General features: G+C 33.2%; 4 protein-coding genes across 14 annotated transcripts in view; 2 read left to right on the top strand and 2 right to left on the bottom strand.

Moving 5' to 3' along the window:
- LOC141525717 (cadherin-AgCad1-like) overlaps nucleotides 1-23,113 on the top strand; it is a 313,469-nt gene that overhangs the window by 245,681 nt on the left and 44,675 nt on the right. The window lies entirely within an intron of this gene.
- Nucleotides 7,413-8,879, top strand: LOC141525718 (uncharacterized). The gene is made up of 3 exons (XM_074240291.1): nucleotides 7,413-7,480; nucleotides 7,546-8,307; nucleotides 8,383-8,879. The coding sequence occupies exons 1-3, from the start codon at nucleotides 7,471-7,473 to the stop codon at nucleotides 8,805-8,807; spliced, it is 1,197 nt and encodes a 398-aa protein (XP_074096392.1). The 5' UTR covers nucleotides 7,413-7,470; the 3' UTR covers nucleotides 8,808-8,879.
- On the bottom strand, nucleotides 10,372-11,047 carry LOC141525655 (uncharacterized). The gene is made up of 2 exons (XM_074240215.1): nucleotides 10,774-11,047; nucleotides 10,372-10,688 (listed from the first exon to the last, which is right to left on the bottom strand). The coding sequence occupies exons 1-2, from the start codon at nucleotides 11,045-11,047 to the stop codon at nucleotides 10,372-10,374; spliced, it is 591 nt and encodes a 196-aa protein (XP_074096316.1).
- On the bottom strand, nucleotides 19,758-20,609 carry LOC141525656 (uncharacterized). The gene has a single exon (XM_074240216.1). It carries the CDS (start codon nucleotides 20,607-20,609, stop codon nucleotides 19,758-19,760), a length of 852 nt encoding a protein of 283 aa, XP_074096317.1.

Below are 23,113 nucleotides of genomic sequence, written 5' to 3' on the forward strand. Positions count from 1 at the left end.
AAATTAGTTAAGAATTTTAATCTATTTTATCAGAAATTAGCAATCGGAATTTGAAAATTAATTATTTAGTTCAAAGTTATTTTGGAATTTAGTTATAAATTTGGAAATATTGTTTTAGTGAAATACTAATGATTGAATATTTTAATTGATAATTTTTAAGGTCAAAATTAAATTAACAGAAATCGTCATAAATATTAAGTTCTTAAATAAAATCAATCAGTAGTGTCAGTGTGTAAGAATTGGAATGGGTTATGTGAGAGCTGCAGAGTATCTAGGTCTACGTTTGGTCACTGGGCTGTTACTCCCGTGAGTCGAGTCAACGATCTCTTGCACACGATTGGTCTCTGTGCAGAGTGATTAATACAGTTTAGTTTGGTTTAGTTCTGGTTAGCCGTTAGTTAGGCTATAGTTTTAAGTTGATCCTGGTTAGCTGTTAGTTAAGCTATCGTTTTAAGTGATTATAGAGTGTGAGTGAGCGCTAAAATTGTTCAATTTGTTATTTTTTTGTTGTTAATAAATACTGATCAGATTGTTAATTAAATTTTTATTATTCAACAGCACCTTCCTCAAGTCTCTCTACCCTAAGATAAGTTTCTCAGCTCTAGACTAGTTCCAGGAACCGTGATAATAAACCTAGTGGCTCCCTAATAATTATTGTAGTTTATTGTTAAATTTTTAGTTTGTTTATAAATTAATTAGGGGACAATTGGACAGAAAAGCAAAACTGTTACAAATTGTTTATATTGTTGATTAACATGCTCAGGCCAATGAAAATGTTTTGTTTTCCTTTGATTTATATGAAATAAAGTGTTTTGTTTACATTTTGTTATTTTTAATGCAATCCCCGTTTATGAGCCTGGACTCCGGCAAGCAAATTTTGAGCCGGAGATTTAATTAATTAGATATTTTTAAATTGAAAAACGTGGTCGTTACCACTTTAATTGAATTTTGAAAGGTCTTCTGATGTGTTTATGATAAAATGGATATTTTCATTCAAAATCTCAGAATTTCTCTCCCAAGGTACTATTTTCTGTAGATTTTAATAAAAAAGTTTTCCTCGTCAGAAAAGTTAATAAAAAAGTGTTGAAAATAGCAATGAAACTGTAGATGTCGAGACATATTTATTGGAACTTGTGGTTGGAAGGTTGAGATAATATAATATATAAGATTTATTAAGGAAAAAATATTATTGAAATTTATTTTCTTTATTAATAATAAACTACTCTAAGATACACAAACGAATACTTTAAAGATTTTACATAGTACAGTAGAACCTCGATAAGTAAAAATTCAAGGGAAACGTAAAAAAATTTGAGTTATCGAGTTTTTTACTTATCGAGAGTTTAAGTTAGAGAGGTTATTAAAGTAAAATTTTTAACTTAACGAGGCTTATTGATTGGAAACTTGAGTGTGAAAAAGATATATATAATTCAATAGAAATGATAGATTTCTACTTATTTATACATATATATTTACTCTTATATGAAAATTCCTACTGAGTACAGGTCCTCCCCCTCCCCTTTATCCTTTATTTCCCCAGTTCCTAAATTTGTCGTTAATGATAAATTTAGCTATGATATATGGCTTATATATGGTATTTATATATTTGTCTATTGGTTACTATAAGACCATTTTATCTCATATAAAGTATTATTTGAGGACATATGGCTATTTTGAAGACAGTCCTCATAATTCTTTTCATATTTTGTATACTTCGAGGACTGTCTTCAAAGTATACACCGTCAATATAAAGGTTTAATTGAGGACAGCATTACTGATAGGTGTAAACCGGGACAGTGTCCCCATAATATTTAATCACCAAAAGTATGATTTAAGGACAGACGTTGATTAGTCGAAGGTATTAAATACTAGGTAAAAACACGTAATGATTCTTAAAAGTTGTTACGATTAATTTATTTTGTTCGTCATTCATAAAGTATGTTTGGTTACAATGATTGTTCATGACATTTTTTTTTTAAGTTTTGTCGACTGATTACAGCAAATCGTAAACACGGTCAATATTAGAATTGACAACAAACAAATAAAATTTATTGGCCACGTTTCGAATCGATTACGAAGATTAAATATCAACGATTCAAAAAAATTTTTGTTCATTTGATTAATTTAAAAACCGATCGTGTTTATTAATTTCATAAATTGATATAAAAATAAATACTATTAATATTAGAAATTAATCATTTTAAAATGTGTGTAGTAATTTCCACAAAATCGATGACAAATAATTATTAAAAAACTATTAAGCTGAAAGGAAAAATTACAAATATTTATATCGGTTTGTTCTTCTAACAGTTCGTATGAGAACTTTGAGAGATATTTTTTTTTCTTCATAAGTTACACAAAATTTCCCTCATCCATACTTGGAGAGTGTATTTTATTAGACATGAAGTAAAAACACAAAGGCCCTAGGGGTATAAGCATGGTGAATTTGCCCCCGAAAGGTATCGGCTTGATACTGCTGGGATTTTTAGGTACTAATAAGATATTAAGATCCTGAGAGTTTCAGCTTTTGAAACCAATCGGTCTTCGAGAAAAAGCCAAATATGTAAAAATCAGATAAAATGAATATTCTCAGAGACTATTTTATCGATTGACTTATACTTGGGATATGTTTTGGGGGTCGATAGTAGCTCCTCAGAAAAAAATTAGGAGCTTGATCAGTCGACAACAACCTCGAAAAAAATGACTTTTTAGTTTTAATTTCGACTTTTCACGATGTTACGGTTCTGGTACAATTATGAAATAATTTTTTTTGGATTCCTCATCCAATTTCCTATGGACTTAAGTGCTTTTAAATTTTTTAAAAAAGGTACGCCATATAGAAAAAAAATAAAAACCACTTTTTATGCAAATATTTACTTTATTTACATGTTTAAAGTGTGAATCATTATTTTTCTAGTTTTTATATGTTCTTAAATGTTATTTGCAACAATAATCTCTGCATGAGCAGTTAAATTTTGTCATATCATATAATATCAACTAAAATATTATAAACATTATACACATATAAAACAAGAAATAAATTTTAGTTTGTAAATTATAAATACATAACAACAAATGAAAGATATACTTGAGGAAACAAATGTATAATCATATTTTATCAGTCTTCATCACTTTCCTCTTCAATCACAGGTGAAATTTTTTTGAACGTCTTCAGCTAACGTATTTACTACGTTATTTTGCGATTTCATTGTTTCGATGACTTCATCCAAAAACTCTGAGTCGGAAGTAAGACGCTAACTATACATATTATGCAAAAATGAGGCAATCTTAAAAAAACCTCCAACCCTAGGAAGCATTTTGTTGTCAATTCTTTGATCGAGTAAATGATATTTTTGTTTTAACATCCCATGAACTGCTTCTACAGCCCAACGAATTTTTGTTACATTTCTTGAAGCGTTAGACTCAGCTGTTGTTAACTGATTTTGTTTTCCTTTGAGTGCTGGCAGTAATACTTTATAATTTTTTTCTTCCAAGTATCCTTTCACATCACGGAATCCTCGATCTACCACAAATGCATCGCCAGGTTCTAATAAATGACATGTACTATCAGGATTATCTATGATATCCCGCATTATAGTAGCATCATTTTGGTTAGCATAATACGGTCCCAACATATCAACTATGTATCCATCAGTTGTGCAAATCGTGAATGGGTTACATAGTGGTACTTTTTTTTGACCAGAATATGACTTTCTTTGGTACTCATTATTAGAACTTTTCTCATGACGAGCATAAGTCCCATCACCAATTAAAATGAGTTTATCATTCAAATCATTGTGAAGTTTCTTAGCAACTAAAGATGTATGATTTTCAATAAGATCAGCCCTAGATACTGCATTTAAACCAAAACGCGAAGGTAAAATGTCTTTTTCGAAAGATTGGATGACTTGCTCACAATACTTTGACACTAACTGTTCTTCGTTAATATCCAAGATTGTAGATATTAACTTATTTGAATTACCTGTGCGAAGCTTAACCAAAAACACTATTATTGCTTGAGTTACACTTCGAGCATCAGTATTTCTCATTGAAACTAACCAATTCCGCAACTCAATCACATTTTCCCATTTTAAACCAGTCAAAACACGAAGCTTCTCATCTGATAAACGATAATCCTCCATTTTATTCAGTAATGTTGAATCGCATTCAACAGCAAAATTTTCCATCATATTACTTAATTCTACAGATGACATTAAAGTCCAGTTAGAATAAACTCTGATCAAACTTAGAGATTCATCATAGAATCGTTTGTTTATTAAATGATTTCGACAGCATCGATTTCCATCTGGTATGAAGACTCGTCGCTTAATGAATGACTGCATTCGGGCTTTTTGAGGAATAATAATTAAGTCACTAGTATTACCGCAAAGACAACAGTATCGATGAGTTGAAATAGTTCTTTTCATATGAATCTCAACGTACTCTGTACAATCGGTAGGAGTAATGTTGACTCTAAAAGAAGGATCATCTGAACTTGACTGAGACAATGTCATGTGTGACAGACTAGACTCCGTTCGTTCTAACATTCCACTAACGATAGATTTAGATCCATCTTCAGCATCAATAACCACCGGTTCAACTTTTCTTTTTTTATACATCTCTACACGACATTTACCACAAACAATATCACCAGTAAAAATTTCACCATCAAATACTGAAGAAAACTCATCAATGTCTTGTTCTGTTAATAAAGTTTTAGGAGTTCCCGGAACTTTCTTTACTATTTTTGAGCAAATGCAACGCTTATCATTGACTGTTTTATTTGGAGTCATTTTATTAGCTTAACAAATAAAATGTGAACAGACAATCTCTCAGATTCAGATCATAAACAACACTTTTGTCAGCTGTTGTATATACGACCAAATTCGCTAGTGGGCGCGTCGGTCGTGCGGTTTTTTTTGCACATAAGACGACTGAGTCGATAACATTCCATATTCAATGACTAAAAGCGACAATTTAAACATAATTTTAATATTACTGCAAAAAAAAACTACATAATTAATTAAAAAGTGGTTTTTATTTTTTTTCTATATGGAGTACCTTTTTTAAAAAATTTAAAAGCACTTAAGTCCATAGGAAATTGGATGAGGAATCCAAAAAAAATTATTTCATAATTGTACCAGAACCGTAACATCGTGAAAAGTCGAAATTAAAACTAAAAAGTCATTTTTTTCGAGGTTGTTGTCGACTGATCAAGCTCCTAATTTTTTTCTGAGGAGCTACTATCGACCCCCAAAACATATCCCAAGTATAAGTCAATCGATAAAATAGTCTCTGAGAATATTCATTTTATCTGATTTTTACATATTTGGCTTTTTCTCGAAGACCGATTGGTTTCAAAAGCTGAAACTCTCAGGATCTTAATATCTTATTAGTACCTAAAAATCCCCGCAGTATCAAGCCGATACCTTTCGGGGGCAAATTCACCATGCTTATACCCCTAGGGCCTTTCTTTCAAAGTTTTCATACAAACCGTTACAAGTACAAACCAATATCCTCATAATGACTGTACCATAGAAAAAAAATATCTCCATAATTGTCTGATCTCCTCATAGTACACAAGCGATGAAACATACGGTAATCTGTACATTTTATCGTTTGTATACTATGAGAACATCAGACAATTATGGAGACATTTTCATTCTATGGAACGGTCATTATGAGGACATTGATATACAAGCGGTGAAATATACGGTAATCTGTAAATTTTACTGTTTGTATACTATAAGGATATTAGACAACTATGGAAATTTTCATTCTATGGAACAATCATTATGAGGACATTAGTTTATACTTGCAACGTTTGGTATGGGGTTTCTGCCAGACATTTGTTTTTTCTTTACCCATTTTCGGAAAAATATACAAAAATGAGGAAAATAACATAAAACACGCGAATAGTACTTCATCACTTGTTTAAAATTAAATTGAATTTATAAAAAAAAAAAAATATGAACTTGGTTGAAAAAAAAAATTTCTTTAATTAAAAAAAATCATTTTGAAGAATTTCATTGTCTTGATTGAAGTAGACAAATTTTTTAACTTGGAAATGTTTTGTAACTCAACTCAATTTTAGTTGAATTAAGAATTTTTTGTCTTCATTCAAATCAATAAACTCTTAAAAATTGTTATCTGAATTCAATCATTTTTCGCTTGAGGCAATTAAACATTCTTTTGTATGTAATATGGTTTTTTTGTCGCTTAAGGAATAATTTAATTTTCCTTGATACATTCATGATTGATGTGAAGTATTAGGTATGCATACATTTTTCTTAACTTTCTTAGATTATCTCTGATTTTTATAAAAAAGACAAAAAAAAATAGTAACTTATGTTTAAAACCATCGATTTTATGAATTGAGAAGTAATTGCTATAAATATGTACGTAGAAATTGAAAAAATCAGAATACGAGCATTTTTAAAGTAGTGACCATATAAATGTCCTCAAAGTATAGACTATATTAATACGTTCAGTAAATTAAACTAATGTCCTCATAATGACTGTTCCATAAAATGAAAATGTCTCCATAGTTGTCTGATGTCCTCATATTATATAACCGGTGAAATATACGGTAATTTGTAAATTTTACTGTTTGTATACTATGAGGACATCCGACAACTATGGAGACATTTTCATTCTATGGAACAGTCGTTATGAGGACAATGGCTTATACTTGCAACGGTTTGTATGTGGACTTTGGAAGAAATTCGTTTATTGTTTGTAATGTGAAGTCAATTCGAGCTCTGTCGATAACTCTGATTCATACTTGATCGACGGTATTATACCATCTCTCTAATTAAATTTATGGAATTCACTGGTACCCCTGCCATTAAATAATAATGACGCATTAATATGGCGTCAACTCTTTGTTTTAACTCATCATAGGAAGGATATCGAAAATTGAAGACAATTAAAAATATTAACAGCTCTTGTATCATTATTCACTATGTACGTTTTAGTGCTCTATCAAGATGAAATTTGGTATGTTTGTCCACTAAAAAATGTTTCCACTGTTCGCAAAAAGTGCATGGTGAAATATAGTGATAATAAAAAATATGCAGCCCGTGTTATGGCGATTTGTGGTAAGTAAAATTTATTTTTCTTACTTTCTATGTATTATCATTTTTATTTTTTTTTTTGTTCAATCATTGTCATGTCCAACTAAATTTTCTGTCTTTCTTTTCAGATGATAAAACGATTTTGACTGGAATAGTGGAAAACATTAATGGAAAAGCTAACTACATGCAGGGCATTTGGCAGTTAGAAAATATCCCAGCAAAATCATTCTCTCAAGTTTCAAAAGGTTTTTTAAAAGATGTAAAAGGGCATGTACTATTTATTGATGAAAATCTCTTACAAAAATCACTATCCGATAACCTAATTCAATGCTTGGATTTTAATCAAGATACAAATGTTCAAACATTTGTTTTGAAACAGCCACGATTCAAGTGAATGAAACGAGGTAATTAAAATTTTGATTATAATGTTTATAACCTGAGAACTTTTTTATAGCATTACAATTTACAGTGAATGACGAAAACACGTCCCAGGAATCTAAGTTAAAGTCAATGGCTAAAGATCCTCCTGATTGTGAAATTCCTCCAATATCTCCTGATGAATTTTCTCCACCAAAGATTATAGTGAACGATGATAACACGGCTCAGGAATCTACGTTAAAGTCAATGGCTAAAGACCCTCCTGATGATAAAATTTCACCAATATCCGATGATGAATATTCTCCATCAAAGGTTATAAGTTCAGATGCCCCAAGTGATTCTTCAAAATTTTCACCATCTAATTTTCATGCAGAACAAAAAAACCGTTGCATTGAAGGGTCCAAAATGCTTGCAAAGACGGATATAATTCAATCAAATATTGTTGAAGATGAAAGTTTATCAGTCACTATTCATAAATCTCTACAATCAGATCCTCCAATTTTTGAACCAGCATCCAATTTTTTAATACTTCAAGCAATAGGAAATCCAACTTTTAACAGTACACTAAAGGAGAGTTTCAATCCTGTAGTCACATCTTCATCAGATGCGGGACAAAAGGAAAATAGCATAAAATATCTGAACATCCATAAAAAATTATGTATAATTAATTCAAGCATCGATCATGGTACAAATTTATTAAATGCTGTTAGTGGCCCTAGAACATCTGAGTTTCTAATTTCACATGATTCCCCAGAACTTCAAGCAACAGAACAATTGATATTTATCGACTATGTGCAGCAAAATCTCAGTCTACTGAATTCATCTCATGCAGATGTGCAACAAAAATGCCAAGGTAATGCATACAACATTCTTGATATTGTTTTTCTCTTTGTAGACATTTTCTAATTCTCTAAATTATTATCAACAGGTCAGTTGGAGTCAAAATTTTCTATTGATCAATCATCAACAGGAGCAAAAATCTTAGTTAATTTATCTGAGATGAGTAATGAGCAAACGATAGAATCTTCTGACTATGACAAAACATATACTGTTCGCAAATCTGATCTTCCAGAAAATTGTAACGAACTTCATGAAATTTACAACGTTACCCCTCAGGATCCTATACAAGTTTCGTTCATAGAACTTACTGAAGAACCAATCAACCATTCTCTCCTCGACCTGAATTTGGAAATTTCTCAACTTAGTCAAGTGCTCAAATTGAATAACGAAATTTCAAAATTTTCTTCAATTAACAATGAAGAATTCACTCAAATGTCATGCTTTAGAACAAGAAATAGCAAATTCTCACGGAACCAATGGACGAACTATTGCTCGAATTACAGAAAAGACTAAAATTACTACAAATATAGAACCTGAGAAAGATAACAGTAAAAAAAAAATGAAGCCAAAGACTGTTTCCGAGGAAGAGGTGTCCATAAAATTATCAAAGAAAAGAAAAAGAAAATGTGATGTTACTAATTCTGGTCTTCAAAATTTAGAAACAAAAATGAAGAAAAGAAAGCAGAAAGAAGAAAAAGAGCAAGAAGTGAAAGAAAATGAAGATAAAAACCAGTAGAAGAAGACAAGCCTGCAAGAGGAGTTGAATCATATTTTGGTGAATCAGGAGACGATGCAGATGAGTATGAGCCTGATAGTGATGAGGAGTCTAATAGTGATGAGGAATCAGAATACGACGAGAATTATGAATTTCAAGATAACGATGAACTTGATGCAGATTTAAGAACAGAACAGACGTTTGCTGATTCTTTGAACGATACAATTACTGTTGACCAAAATTCGAAAGCGTCTGCTCCAGATGACAGGGAATTATTGGTGGACCCAACATCATGCACAGCAAAAAAACATTTCTGTTTATTTTGCAAAAAATTTCAGGTCAAAATTGCTCGACACTTGCAATTAAAACATCACGACCAAGAAGAAGTAAAAAAATTTATGTCTCTACCCGTAAAAAGCCAAGAAAGAAAACAGATTATTTCTATTATCAGAAAAAATGGTGATCATGTTTACAACACTGATCGCCAATTCAATAGTGGAAAATTAATTGTGTGTCGACGTCCAGCTGTAGATAGAGAAAAAAACGCTGAAGACTTCATCGCATGTGGTAACTGCAAGGATCAATATTCAAGGCTTGTCATTCGCCATCATTGGCGTAAGTGCACAAAACAGAATTCAAAAGCCCAAAGAATTATTTTAGTAAAAGGAAAGAAAGTAAGTGCAAGACTTCATGAGAGAGCCAATGCTGATGTAAGGAAACATATCTTTCCATATCTCCGCGAGGATGAGGTAGTTCGGTCTATCAGGTACGACGAGTTGCTGATAGTTTTTGCCAACAAACAATGCGAGCAGTATGGTACTAATCAGCATCTTTATCAAATGGTAAGAGCCAGATTGCGGTTATTGGGACGACTACTTGTAGCAATCAAATCACTAAACCCGCGTATTACAAGCTTTACAGACATATTCCAGCCCCGTCACTATGACTTCTTAATTGAAGCTGTCAAAAAAGTTGCTGTTTTCCTTCCAGAAACAAAAACCTTTCTGCATCCAGCGGTTGGATCAACTTTGAGAACTTTGTTGAAAAAGGTTGTAGAAATTTTGAGACCTGAATGTTAGGGTGTCCCTTATATGGCAAAAAAAATTTTTTTTCAGAATTTCGAAACGCATACCCTCCAATTTTTTTATAAATGCTATAATGTACTTAAATATGAAATTTCATATCTGTAGCATGATTGCAACCCGTGCCGACCGAGCTCTAAAGTTTAATAAAAAACGGTGTTTCGGTCTGACATTTTGGTTTGATCCAAAACTAATTAAAATGCAACAAATAAAGTATATATGAGTAAAACTAAAAAAATATCAATACAAACTTTTATTTAAATACAAATTATAATAATAATTAATTAGGGTAACTTCTCTTTAGTGTAGTTTTTTTACAGTCTGGATACAGATTTCTATGTTCCTGAACACAACGCAACAAAAACTGTTTTTGCTCTTCTTCAGCCGTGATAAGACCATTAAAATCTTGCATTAATTTAACAGCTCTTTCAGCAGTGTCATTTACGACCTTCAAACGACTTAATCGCCTTCTAGCTTCCAAAAAAGCAAGATTGTCACCCCACGAAGATACGTCTTCCCGAAGAAAACTGTCGTCGATCTGTAGTCGAGATAGAAATCGTTTGCTTCTTTGAGTCACAAAATCATCCAGCGTCATATCTGAAATAAAGAAAAAACCATTAAAATAAGCAAAAACTAAACCACAAAACTTTGAAAAAGAAACATGAAAATATTAAGTACTTACCAAACAAATTTTGCGTAATATCTTCCTTCGATGGGACATAGCGTTTAGAGGAATCTGAACTTTCGTCTCTGTTTAAATTATTAATCATTTTTGTCTCGGTTTTGGTATCAACTTCTTCATCAAAGAGTGATAACATGACTGTTTCTTCACACAAATACCATAAATGATGAATAAACTTGCTTATGGATGCCTTGGAACTTGTCGCGTCTACTTTTTCATATTCTTTTAGAGCTTTCAAAAAGGACAAGTCTTGGTTAGGTGCTTTAACTGCCATTGTACATTCGAGCCAAGGTTTGGGTATACAAGGTGACGATAAATAAACAAACATCTTGTAGAGCATTTTTGTCCTTTGCAGTAATTTTAAGTTGCGATTGAAGCAAACATATTTTTATAGAATAGATTGCTCTCGCCATCCATCGCGCTTGATGCAAAGCTCCGGGGGCCTGAGTTTTAGTTTATTCTCTGTGTCTCCTCCTAAGAACACAACGCATAGTTCAACCAATTCGCGGTAATCGTCTCTAACAAAAGATTTTTCCAGTTCAGTCTTATAAAAAGTTAACAAAGATGTAATGTTTGTCTTAGCAATATGTGCTTCAACGAAATTTAGAGGTGACTCAATGTTATCAGTGTTAATATTTTTCCAATTATCTCTTAACTTTTTGAAAATTGGAATATCTGGGCTACTTGTAATATGTTTTACCTTTGTTTCAAAAACAGCTTTAAGGACCAACTCATAAACATGATGACGACAAGCAAAAAGCAGCAATTCCCTTTCTAAAGTCTGCTCCAAAATAGCACAAGCTCCACTGAAACGGCCAGTATTGGAAGCTGTTGTATCGCAGCACATTATCTGTACTTTGTCATGGAGGGTCCAGTCAAAGAGAGCAGTTGAAATGGCTTTAGCTTGATGTTTTCCAGAAGAATTCTCTAATTTCGGTACTGCAAGAAGCTGTTCTCTATCGTCAAATGAAGCAATAATTGGCAAGCGTTCTTCTTTTAAACTTCGTACATCCAATCCAGGTAATAGTTTTCCATCCCAATGAATTGTGACTACGTCAGGCAAATTATTCTGGAAGTCAGTTTTTATTGCTTCTGCCCTGGATTTTCTCGCTTGAGTACGAACTCGCTGAATCGAGGATTTGTTTATAGGGAAATCATCGCTGTTCAGACCAAGCGCTTCTACAACCGCATGGAGAATGTAAACTGAGTCCCTTATGCTTAATTGGCATCGATCTAAAGCTGCTACCAGTTTTGGAGTTATTAAACTTTTTGTGCCTCTTTTAAAACTTTTTTCAGGGCAAGGAATCTGAGTACTAAGTTCAGAGTTCGAAATCTGTTCCTCATCCGAATTCTCAAGACATTCCAAGTTATCTATCGAAGAAGTAGATGCAATAGCCAATAACTCTCTTTGTTTTACCTTTCTTTCCTCTTCTTCCAATCGTCTTTGCCTAACTCGTTCTTCTTTCTCCGCCAAATTTTTGTCGATTCCACCTAAGCATCCCGGTCGACCGGGCTCTCTCTGTTTCCTTAAGAAATCTTCGTCTTCCTCTATCTTCATTCTGTCAAAGGCATCTGCATGTGCAATATCAAATAAGTTATCAAGGTCTTTTACAAAATTATTTTCACGATTCTTGAAAGTCAACTGAGTTTTCTTACAGTTTTTTTGCAGGTCCCTCCAAACATGATATAAATCAACAAGTTTCTTCACGCAGTTAGGGATTGCCTTCGTAGGAATTCTAGCTTTTTCCCAAAATATAATGCACTCTCTTATAACAAGATTCGCACTTTCACTAACAGTCAGCTTGACTTCACGAATATTGTAAAATAAAACGGTAAGAACTTGTCGATTAGATGGTAATTTTGCACCATTTATCTGGTGGCTTGGCAGTCCGATAAGGAAAATATTTTGTTTATCACTTCGTAATTCCACAGACATTTTCACAAAATAAACAACAACGCACTAAAAATGTTAGAAATCACTTATAAAATGACAATTGAAACTCGCAGTAACAGGTCGCCGCGCTACTCCCGCGCAACTTGTATGGACAAGTTAAAAACTCAAGTCGGCACGGGTTATCGTTTATAAATCGGGCTAATATTTATTTCTAGACTATATTAGGTCCATACGAAACTTTTTAGAAGGTATGCGTAAAAATATATTGAAGTTGAATTTTAAGGGACACCCTACTGAATGTATTAAAAAAGAAGAAATAGAGAATCAAAAAAAGGTTGAAGATTTTCTGAAGCTACTTGAAGAAGACTATGGAACTAGCATCAACAGGATAGTAACAGAAACACAAACACAGCATGTCAGAACGAAGGAAGTAATTCTTCCCAGTACGAAGGACATTCAAAAGCTCTATAAGTACCTTGTCGATGAAAGAAATAGATATTTTCAAGAATTGCAGGTCAAATTTTCTTTTGAATCGTGGAAAAAGCTGGCTAAAATGACCTTATTGTCATTGCTAGTTTTCAGTCGACGTCGCCCTGGTGAAATAGAGCGGCTGTACGTAAAATATTTTCAGAGCTGTCGCGGTATCAATGACATGGCTGATAGAGAAATTTATGAGACCTTGACTCCAGAAGGAAAAGCATTAGCGAAGAGGTACATGCGCTTTGAAATTCGTGGAAAACGTAATCGAACTGTTCCAGTTTTGGTTGATGATAATCTAAAAAAATGCATGGATTTAATTCTCACGTACTGCAAAGATGCTCACGTATCGCGTAAAAATGAGTACTTCTTTGGAATGCCATCTGTCGACAAGGATCGGCATAAACATTTAGGCACGTGTTATTTGTTAAGACAACATGCAGCAAAATGTGGTGCTGATTTTCCGGACCTCCTTCGCGGAACCCAGTTGCGAAAGCACGTTGCTACTAGATGCATCAATTTGAATCTAGAAGGCAATCAGGTTACAGACCTTGCTAACTTCATGGACCATCATGAGGACATTCACAAAAAAATATATCGACAACCAGTGGCTGTTACTGAAATTGTAAAAATGTCCAAGATTCTCCGGATGGTACAAGGTTTTCATGATACCAGATGATTCAACAGATGATGAAGCTGAGCCAAGAACTTCACGTGTCACAATCAGTGAACCAAATGTTTCACAAAGCGACTCAGTTTATGGACCTGATACTTCGAGATTCAGTGTTCAGTCTCGTATCAATCAATCGTCTATAAGATCTGATGATTCAAGGCCGAAAACTTGGACAGATGAAGCAAAGTCGACTGTTTTATCAGCTTTTAAAAGACATTTAGAAAATGGGAATGTACCGTCAGGAAAAGAGATGCAAGAATTCATAAATGCACATGATTGTTTCAAAGGACGCTCTGTTCCACAAATGAGATCATGGCTACATACATACAAAAACAAAAAGAATTGTTAATTTTTCGTTTTCATTTATGTTATTTTTCTTATTTTTAAAAACTCTATGATAAGTCTCCGGACTTATAAATTAGATTACAAAGATTTCATCATACTAGTTATTATTTAATGTTAAAGTTAAACAATTTTATACTTTGTTTTTAAAAAATCTAAAATGCATAAAGAATGTATTTTTCGTTATGGAATTATTAAATTTTAATTTTCTAGTTTTCGTATAGACACGAACCGTGATTTTTATATTTTCAAAAATAATAGACAGTGCTACTCATAATTGTACTCATTACTATTGTCTCAATTTTAGTTCGCTATTATTTTCTTTCTTATCAGATAAAAATCAATATCTCATGTATTTTGTTGTTAGTACAGAAAATTCTAATAAAGTCATCTAAACTATTAAATGATAAATAAGTTATTCTTGAGTCCATTGATGTTATTAAATTTTATAACAATCCACGCCAAGGATATTGTAAGTATAAATGAAGTAAACAAAGATATATAAATTTCACTGTTTGTACACTATGAGAACATCGGGGAACTATCGAAACATTTTCATTCAATGGAACAGTCGTTATGAGGATATTGGTATGTGCTTGTAACGGTTAATATGAGGAATTAAAAAAAATTTTATTGATCCACGTTAGTTGTACGAAATTTTCCTTATTTGTGTTTGAAGAGTGTGTTTTATTGGACATGAAGGAAAAGAAAAATAAATTTCTTCCAAAGTTTTCATACAAACCGTTACAAGTATAAACCAATGTCCTCATAATAACTCTTCCATAGAAAAAAAATATCTCCATAGTTGTCTGATGTCCTCATAGTACACAAGCGATAAAACATACGGTAATCTGTACATTTTACCATTTGTATACTATGAGGACATCAGACAACTATGGAGACATTTTCATTCTATAGAACAGTCATTATGAGGACATTGGTTTGTACTTACAACGTTTGGTATGAGGTCTCTGCCAGATATTTGTTTTTTCTTTACCCATTGTTGCGTAAATACCACATGTTCGCGCCAGAACGTGTGGTAAGTCCGCAATCAACCTCACCAGAGGTGCAGCGACTCACGAGCACTCTGCAATTCATTTCCCGAAGTCAACATCTGCCGGCGCGCCAACCGACATAACACACCTACCTACACGCTGCAGTTAACATCACGTGTATTGTGTACTATCAACTTACTTTCTAAATTTATATTTATTTGTGCTCAACTCAATCAACTAAGTGTTTTATTAAGAAGTTCAACACCATTGGCAACTCAGGCACTATTCTTATTTGTAAATCATAACAATGTTTATCTTAAACTCGTGAAATAATTAGCATTGAAAAATGCTGCCATTGTAACCTCATATGCCGGTAACCATTGGAATTTTGGCATTCCACTGTTGCCTTGTACTCAAGTATTAATCTCCAGTCACCAGGGATTACTCTTATCCGTCTTTAACATGTTAGTAAGATATGATTCATCATACAATAATTCAGTAATCAACAAAGTCATTATTATACCTGGCTGAGGTGATGTCACCAAACACCAGGCATTCACTTAATGCTTCGACACCCCTGTTCTCTCTGGTGACTGTAGATTTGTGTCTGATGGTCGCATAAAAGACTTCGATCAGTTCTCATCACTCTCATCATCGCTCGTAATAATTTGTCGCGTCATTAATAGTGATTAATGTTATAATTAACTTAATTAATTCATGCACTCAACCTTGTTATAATTTCAATGTTAATTTCATTAACTTAAATAATTATCATCGCTCTGTACAATCTCAATATTAATATCGGTGTTTGATGTCATGTATATTAATATTAATAACCATTAATCATAATTCTAGTTCAATGATGTTAATCAAATAATAGTAACACTCGATTCAAAATAATCAGTTAATTAAATAAAGTGTTATTAATAGCTTTAAGAGTTCATGTGTTCAATACATGAAACTGTGATATTTTATAGAATAAACGACAAAACACGAATTAGCGTGAGCATCTTTCTTCTTTCCAACATCCCGATCCAGCGTAAATAAATATTTAATGATAAGATAATTTACACCCATTTTCGGAAAAATATACAATATATAAAATATATTGTATATTTTTATATATATATACAATATATAAATATTATATAAATATTATATATATATACAATATATAAAATATATATATATACATTCCTTTAATTAAAAAAAATTATTTTGAAGAATTTCATTGTCTTGATTGAAGTAGACAAATTTTTGAATTTGGAAATGTTTTGTGACTCAAGTAAATTTTAGTTGAATCCAAAATTTTCTGTTTTCATTTAAATTAATAAATTCTTTAAGATTATTATCTTAATTCAATAATTTGATGTAATTCAATTATTTTTCGTTTGAATCAATTAAATATTCTTTTGTATGTAATATAATTCGATTGACGCTTAAAGCATAATTTATTTCCCTTGAAACATTTATGAGTGCTTTGAAGTATTAGATAAGCAGACATACATTGTTCTTAGATATCTTAGATTATCTCTCATTTTTATAAAAAAGAAAAAAAATAGTAACTTGTGTTTAAAACTACCAATTTTATAAATTATATGAGCAATAATTACTATAAATATGTACAGAAAATTGAAAAAATCAGAGCATCAGCATTTTCAAAACAGTCACCAGACAAATGTCCTTAAAATATAGACTATATTGATATGTTCAGTATAGCTGTCCCCATAGTAGTCGATACTTGAACAAAGTTATAGGTCCTCGAAACATCTATTATATAACTGGTCTCATATCATACAGTCGATAAAAAATTGTGTGATAAGTTTTTCACAAGTCTTTGGTGAATAATACTTTTAATATCGTAAATTATCATTATTAATAATTAGAATAATAATACTGCACTCGTAAACAACAATTTAAATAAAGGAAAACGGATTATTTACAACGTTAATTAATAATTTCTCGAGAAAATACGCCCGTCGAAGTATCAGGCGAACATGAATGACGAAGAGTAGGTAACCGCCATCGTTTCCTTCCTTGTCCCTTCTTCCGCGCCCTATTCCTCAGCTGTCCTGTACTGGCCATTGGCCCTCTCTCTCCGACTCAGTCCCATTTCCCTACTCTCGACCCTTTTTTCCCGATATCTGGGTCATATATATATATATATATATATATATATATATATATATATATATATATATATATATATATATATATATATATACGTATATTCCTTTGAGTAAATTCAATTCTTCAAGAAAAAGTCAGTAATTTTCTTTTGTTCCATACATTTTCGATTTTCTACATCAATTACTCTTTCAATATTATGTAAAGAAGAGAAAATTTCGTCGTTAATGTCTTCACAACCCTCAATGAATGCTCGTAAATCGTTAACAGCTTTCCTAGTGCTACCGATTAAGATTGGTGGATCTGGTGTTACATTATTAAGAAAATTTTCATTTTCTTCATCCTCAACTTCGTCAGTGTTGATAACTGCGTCAATTATTTCTTGCTCCGTCAATATCCCTGCGGTAGCAACTTCATCATCACATGTAATGCAATCGTCGAAACTTATTTGAGATTCCACAAGATGGAACTCACTCGTGTATTTATTCCAAACGATATAATCATCTTCATCATCTTCAATGGTTTCGTCCTATGATGAAGGGAAACCACAGGATTTAAAGCAATTCCTCACTGTACTAGGGGTAACATATCTCCAAGCCTTATCTGCCATTCTCATTGCTTGTAAAATATCGATTAAAGAACCACTTGTTTGCTCCATATCAAAAATCATTTTCTTCACAACTTCTTTGCGATAAAACGTTTTAAAATTTTTTATTATCCCTTGATCTAGTGGTTACAGTTGAGATGTTGTTTTCGGTGGTAAGAATAGAATTTTAACTGCTTTTAATGAAGGTATATCACCGTGGGCGGTACAATTGTCTACAAAGAGGAGAATTTTTCGTTTAGCAGCAATCATTTGTTTGTCTACGTTAAGAAGCCATTTTTTAAATAAATCTGCAGTCATCCACGCTTTTTTATTAGCTTCATATTGAAGAGGGAGTGATTTACACCCTACAAAGCAACAAGGTTTCATTGATTTGCCAATCATCAATGGCTTCAGTTTTTCTGTACCGGAAGAATTCATGCACAGCAAAATTGTTAGTCTTTCTTTACTGTGCTTACCGCCATGACATTTTTCATTTTTAAATGTTAATGTCTTATCAGGGAGACATTTGTAAAAAAACGCAAATTCATCTGCGTTAAAAATATCATCAGGGTTGTATCCCTCAACTAAACATTCCAGTGTGCTCTTCCATTCTCTACAAACCTCGCCGCTCACACTAGCACTTTCACCACAGACTTTTTTGAATGTCAATTCATGACGTTTCTTGAAATTTTCTAACCAACCGTCGCTAGCTTTGAATTGGTTAATATTTAACGATTCCGCGAACTCTTCAGCTTTTTCTTTCAGTATTGGCCCACTTATACTGATATTTTTATCGCGCCATTGCTTAAACCAAGTGAACAAACATTCTTCTAAGACAGGAAATTCAGCTATTCTACGTCTCTTACACTGAAGTCCAACCTATTGTTCCAACTATTGTTTTTTAACAACTCTCCTTCCTATTTTATAATAAGTGACAACGTATTCTCATGCATTCCAAATTGAGCAGCAACATCTTTCCTTTTTGAACCACTTTTCACAGCTACAATCGCTCTCAACTTATCAGCATATGTTAAAGTATTCAATTTACGATTCATTTTCGAACTCGTTTATTAATATTTCTTGTTTACAACTATACGTTAAGCGATTAAGTGAAAGACTAAAGTGAAAATCAATTAAGCTTTTGGCGAAAGCTTTTGTTTGCATACATACTTAAGGTAGTGCGGTTATGAATGCAATTTTTCAAGAATTTTTTGAAACTCAGAATATAAGCAATTGAATGTATTATACATATGCTGTTAAAATTTGAAGATGATTTACCACACTAAACCTGAGATATTTGCAATTAAAAATGACATAATTAGTACACGTAGCATAGGGAAAGCGTGGGACAATGACCAATTTAATTTAATTTATCAATGAATTACTTTCACCATCACTATGAAAAACTAATATTACTTAGAATACTGTATTTTGATAATATAAAAAAAAATAGGAATTATTTACCACGTAGTTTCGATAAAAAATTAAAATAAATAACTCGATTTAGCGATTATTTTCAGTAGAGGGGATACGGTGACTAGTGGCATGGAAACTATGTGGCAACGTTGTTACAAGTAAAATGTCGGAGCAAAGAGAAACGGCGCGAATTTTCAAATCAATAAAATATATTTTAAAGGAGATCCATTTTCAACTTTTGTTTAATAACAATAATTGATGAATATTTACATGAAAAAATAAATTTTATAGCGTTATTCTTTTATTTAATATTAATTATAAAATTTAATACATAAAATATATCCAGCGATACAACATGACAAAGTATTTTAAAACCAAATTCTTATGACAATAAATTTTTAATTATTGCAATATTTTATAATCATAAACTTTCTCTTAATTTCATAAAAACACATATATTTATTATAATATATATCACATTTTTTTTGGAAAAAATGAACATAGCTTATCTAAAACCCGTTTATCTTTGGTAATATTAGGTTTATTATCACTTCCTGGTTCTTTACAAAATTTTATTAATTCGTTTGTTCCACCATTCTCATATTTATTAATTAAATCTTGGTATTTTATGGCTTGAGACGCCATTTTCCTTAATATATGACCAGATAGAACTCCTTTTAGTGGAGATAAACAGTCCATGCCAGAAGCAGTTTTCTTTAATTTTTTAAGATGAATCAAACACTCTCTGTAAGATTTTGAGCTTTCGAATAAATGTTTGTTGTCCGTCAACGAAACTAGTTTCTCTAGAATCTCAACATCGTATAAAGCTTCATGGAATTTATCGTCAGAGTTAACATTCAAATGATTTTTAGCTAATTCTGACAGTTTATATTCCCCCGAAATCTTTTTAGAAGTAAAATTTTTCTTGAATAAAGGCAAACTATCAGAAAATCCTGCGATTTTACTGAAGGTAGATACCATCGAACATTTCAAAATAGAACGCAGTAAATGCGATTTGTCAAACGTAACATTATGTGCAACAAGTAAACATGGCTTAGGTGACATTTTTAAAAACATTAAAAAACTCTGGAGAGCTTTTTTTAGCGGCAATGATTCTACTTTTTTAGCGTGAAAGTATAAATCGCCGTTAATATTTTTTAATCCAGTATGCGCGGAAGCTTTATCATCAATGATTTTTGTAGGATTAATATAGACACTAAATTTTCGCCCGTTACAAGATGCTGCAATTTGAAGAATTTCGTCACTTTTACGGAAGCCGGAGGTTTCTAAATCAAAAAAAACTAAATTGCATGTCTCTGGTGACATTTTAATATCTGGACCTTTAATTTGTGATTCGTCAAAGGCTTCAAAATCTTCACCGCCTTGCGACAGACCGCAGTTAGATTTGTAACGGGTATTTTTCCGGTTTTTATCTAAAAATAGACTTTATTACTGTTGTGTTACAGTCAAGGCTTACCTCTATATCTATATCCCCTAGCTCGAATGAAATCTCGCCGGAGTCCAGGATCTTTTTAGAGATAACTTATTACTTATAAATGAGATTTGAGCCTGATTATGATTGGTACTCTATTTATTTAAAACAACAAGCAACAAATATCGAAATTGACCTTATAAAATTTACAACCTTTATATCAAACATTGCTATATCGCACATAACCCACACACACCGTTTTTGTTTTCCCGTTTTTCAGTGCCATCCGGTGGCCAAACTCTATCTACTACCTTTACGCAGTAGTATTCCTATTTTACCGATGGTTGCACGCCCCTACTTGCCCCTAGTTCCCTCTGGGTGCTTGAAAAGCAACCCTTTCCGGTGGCCAAATTTCCCCCAATGGACAAGTCAGCACTTACCTGGTTCCTGGTCGGAGATAAGGTACGAGTTCCTTGATTACTTCCTAGTGAATGGTCTTCTACTGGGAAGGTTATAACCACTGGGAAACTTGGTTACTTTTCCCGTCAATCAAAATCGCCTTTGGCATTTCCCAGACCTTTCTCCAAGAGTGAAAGATCTGGGAAAATTATCGCCATCTATCGCTCTTCGTCAAACTTCAGATTTTCCAATTATTTAAATCTGATCAAATATTAAATTCTCTCATCAATTTCAACAGATTACAATAAATTTCATACCAAATCAATTCCATACAAAAGTCGTTCGGGACTTAGAAAAAAAAATAACATTTGCTAAATAATAATTTTCACCAAAATAATTTCCCAATGAAAGTAATCAATTGAATAATTATTCAGATATTTTGAATCTGTTCGAGAATTCAATTAATTCTTTCCTTCAGGTAAATAAATTTTTGTTCTTTTAAAAGAACAAAAATTATCGCCACGCAGTTTCGCTTATATTAGTTCGTCGGTTTTTACTGCAAACGAACGAGCGGCGAAATTCTTTGCCATCTCTTGCCGCGGTGGCGTACTCTACCATTCGCGCGCATTTTCAAATAAATCTCAGTCAAGTATTTAAAACTAAATAAACTTTTTTAAACAAAGAAATGTAAATGAACAATTATATATAAGAAAAAAACATCTTTAGTATATTAAATACACTCCGGTATTACTAATGACAAGAACGATAATAATAGTAATAATAACGATAATAACAATAGTAATAATAACGATAATAACAATAGTAACAATAATGATAATACATCCAAAAAAAAATAAGTTCTGCTGCTCTGCCGTCTCGCTCGCACTCACTTTTTACCATCACACCCCTTCTTCCTGGGAAAGAAAAGTGGTGAACTTTGTTTGCCACTTTTCTTCTCATGTATGTTTCTCTAACAACTGCTGGACCGTCTTTCCCAACGGCTTGATCCATGGGGTAGGTGTCTTGGTAGTACGGGTAACGCGGTAAATTTTCATATCCCGGTCGTATGCGGTGAACTGTCGGCGCTTCGTTACATGTTCTTCCCGAACCTCTTCTAGCCGGGTGAGGGTGGCTAGAATCTTCTCCAGGGGTGTCTGGACCTTGGCAGGTGCCGAAAAGAGTTCTCCGGCTTGCCGTTTGAATTCGGTCGGGTACTCTTCTAGTAACGGCGCGTCGTCGTAGGTTAACCACGCTGCGTCGTCGTTAATTGGTACATCCTTCAGTTGAAGACTGTCCTTGGAGATTTCTTCAGGTGTGACTTTCAGCTGGGGACCGCTCTTTGTGAGTGGGCCCGGGTTGGAGGTCCGTTTCGGACTGACTTTTGGCTGGGGGCCGCTCTTTGGGAGTGGGCCCGGGTTGATGATCGTTTCGGCTCCTCTCCATCTTCCAATCCTTCTTTTCGTTTTGACGAAACTTGCGGCTGCTTCAGTGGGGAAGGATGGCTCATCGGTGAGCGTGTGGGACGCTTCGGCGTCGCTAGGTCTTCTGGTGACGGTTGGTTTTGGGCTTTTGTGGACCTTAGCTGCCAAACGGGGACCACTGGTGGTAGGTGGGCCCGGTCTGGTGGCTTTTCTTATCCCCACGATCATCTCGGCGCTGGCTGGGCGAATCAGGGGCCGTTTAAGAGATTTCGAGAGCCCTGGCTTCGTCCGATCGTACTGCCGTCTGGGCCAGTGAATCCGGGTCCTTACTGGCCGATTTTCTCTTATCCGGATGTTGGGTTTCTTCTGCGTGGTGGGTGTGCTGGTAGTGGTCGTGGTGCTCGTCGACGGTGTGAGGAGCAGTTGTAGTGGTCGTTCTAACATCTCCTCCATCAGCCATATCTCCTCTTCCATGGTTAGTTCGGGTTTCATTGTATTATTTGCTAAAACAGGCCAAATCACACACACATACAGTATCGCAACATTTCGCGTATAACATTGATTTTGCCTCGTTTTTT

The sequence above is a fragment of the Cotesia typhae genome, unplaced genomic scaffold, assembly GCF_013202065.1.
Source record: "Cotesia typhae breed Kobodo isofemale line unplaced genomic scaffold, CoteBio_Ctyphae contig_27, whole genome shotgun sequence".
NCBI lineage: Eukaryota > Metazoa > Arthropoda > Insecta > Hymenoptera > Braconidae > Cotesia > Cotesia typhae.

Excerpts from the sequence above, each read along its gene's own strand:
- LOC141525656 (XM_074240216.1), bottom strand. The coding sequence starts at position 20,609 with ATGTCACCAGAGACATGCAATTTAGTTTTTTTTGATTTAGAAACCTCC.
- LOC141525718 (XM_074240291.1), top strand. Across the intron at positions 8,308-8,382 it reads TGTGCAACAAAAATGCCAAG|GTCAGTTGGAGTCAAAATTT; the intron begins GTAATGCATACA and ends TATTATCAACAG.
- LOC141525655 (XM_074240215.1), bottom strand. The coding sequence starts at position 11,047 with ATGGCAGTTAAAGCACCTAACCAAGACTTGTCCTTTTTGAAAGCTCTA. Across the intron at positions 10,689-10,773 it reads TATTACGCAAAATTTGTTTG|ATATGACGCTGGATGATTTT; the intron begins GTAAGTACTTAA and ends TCTTTATTTCAG.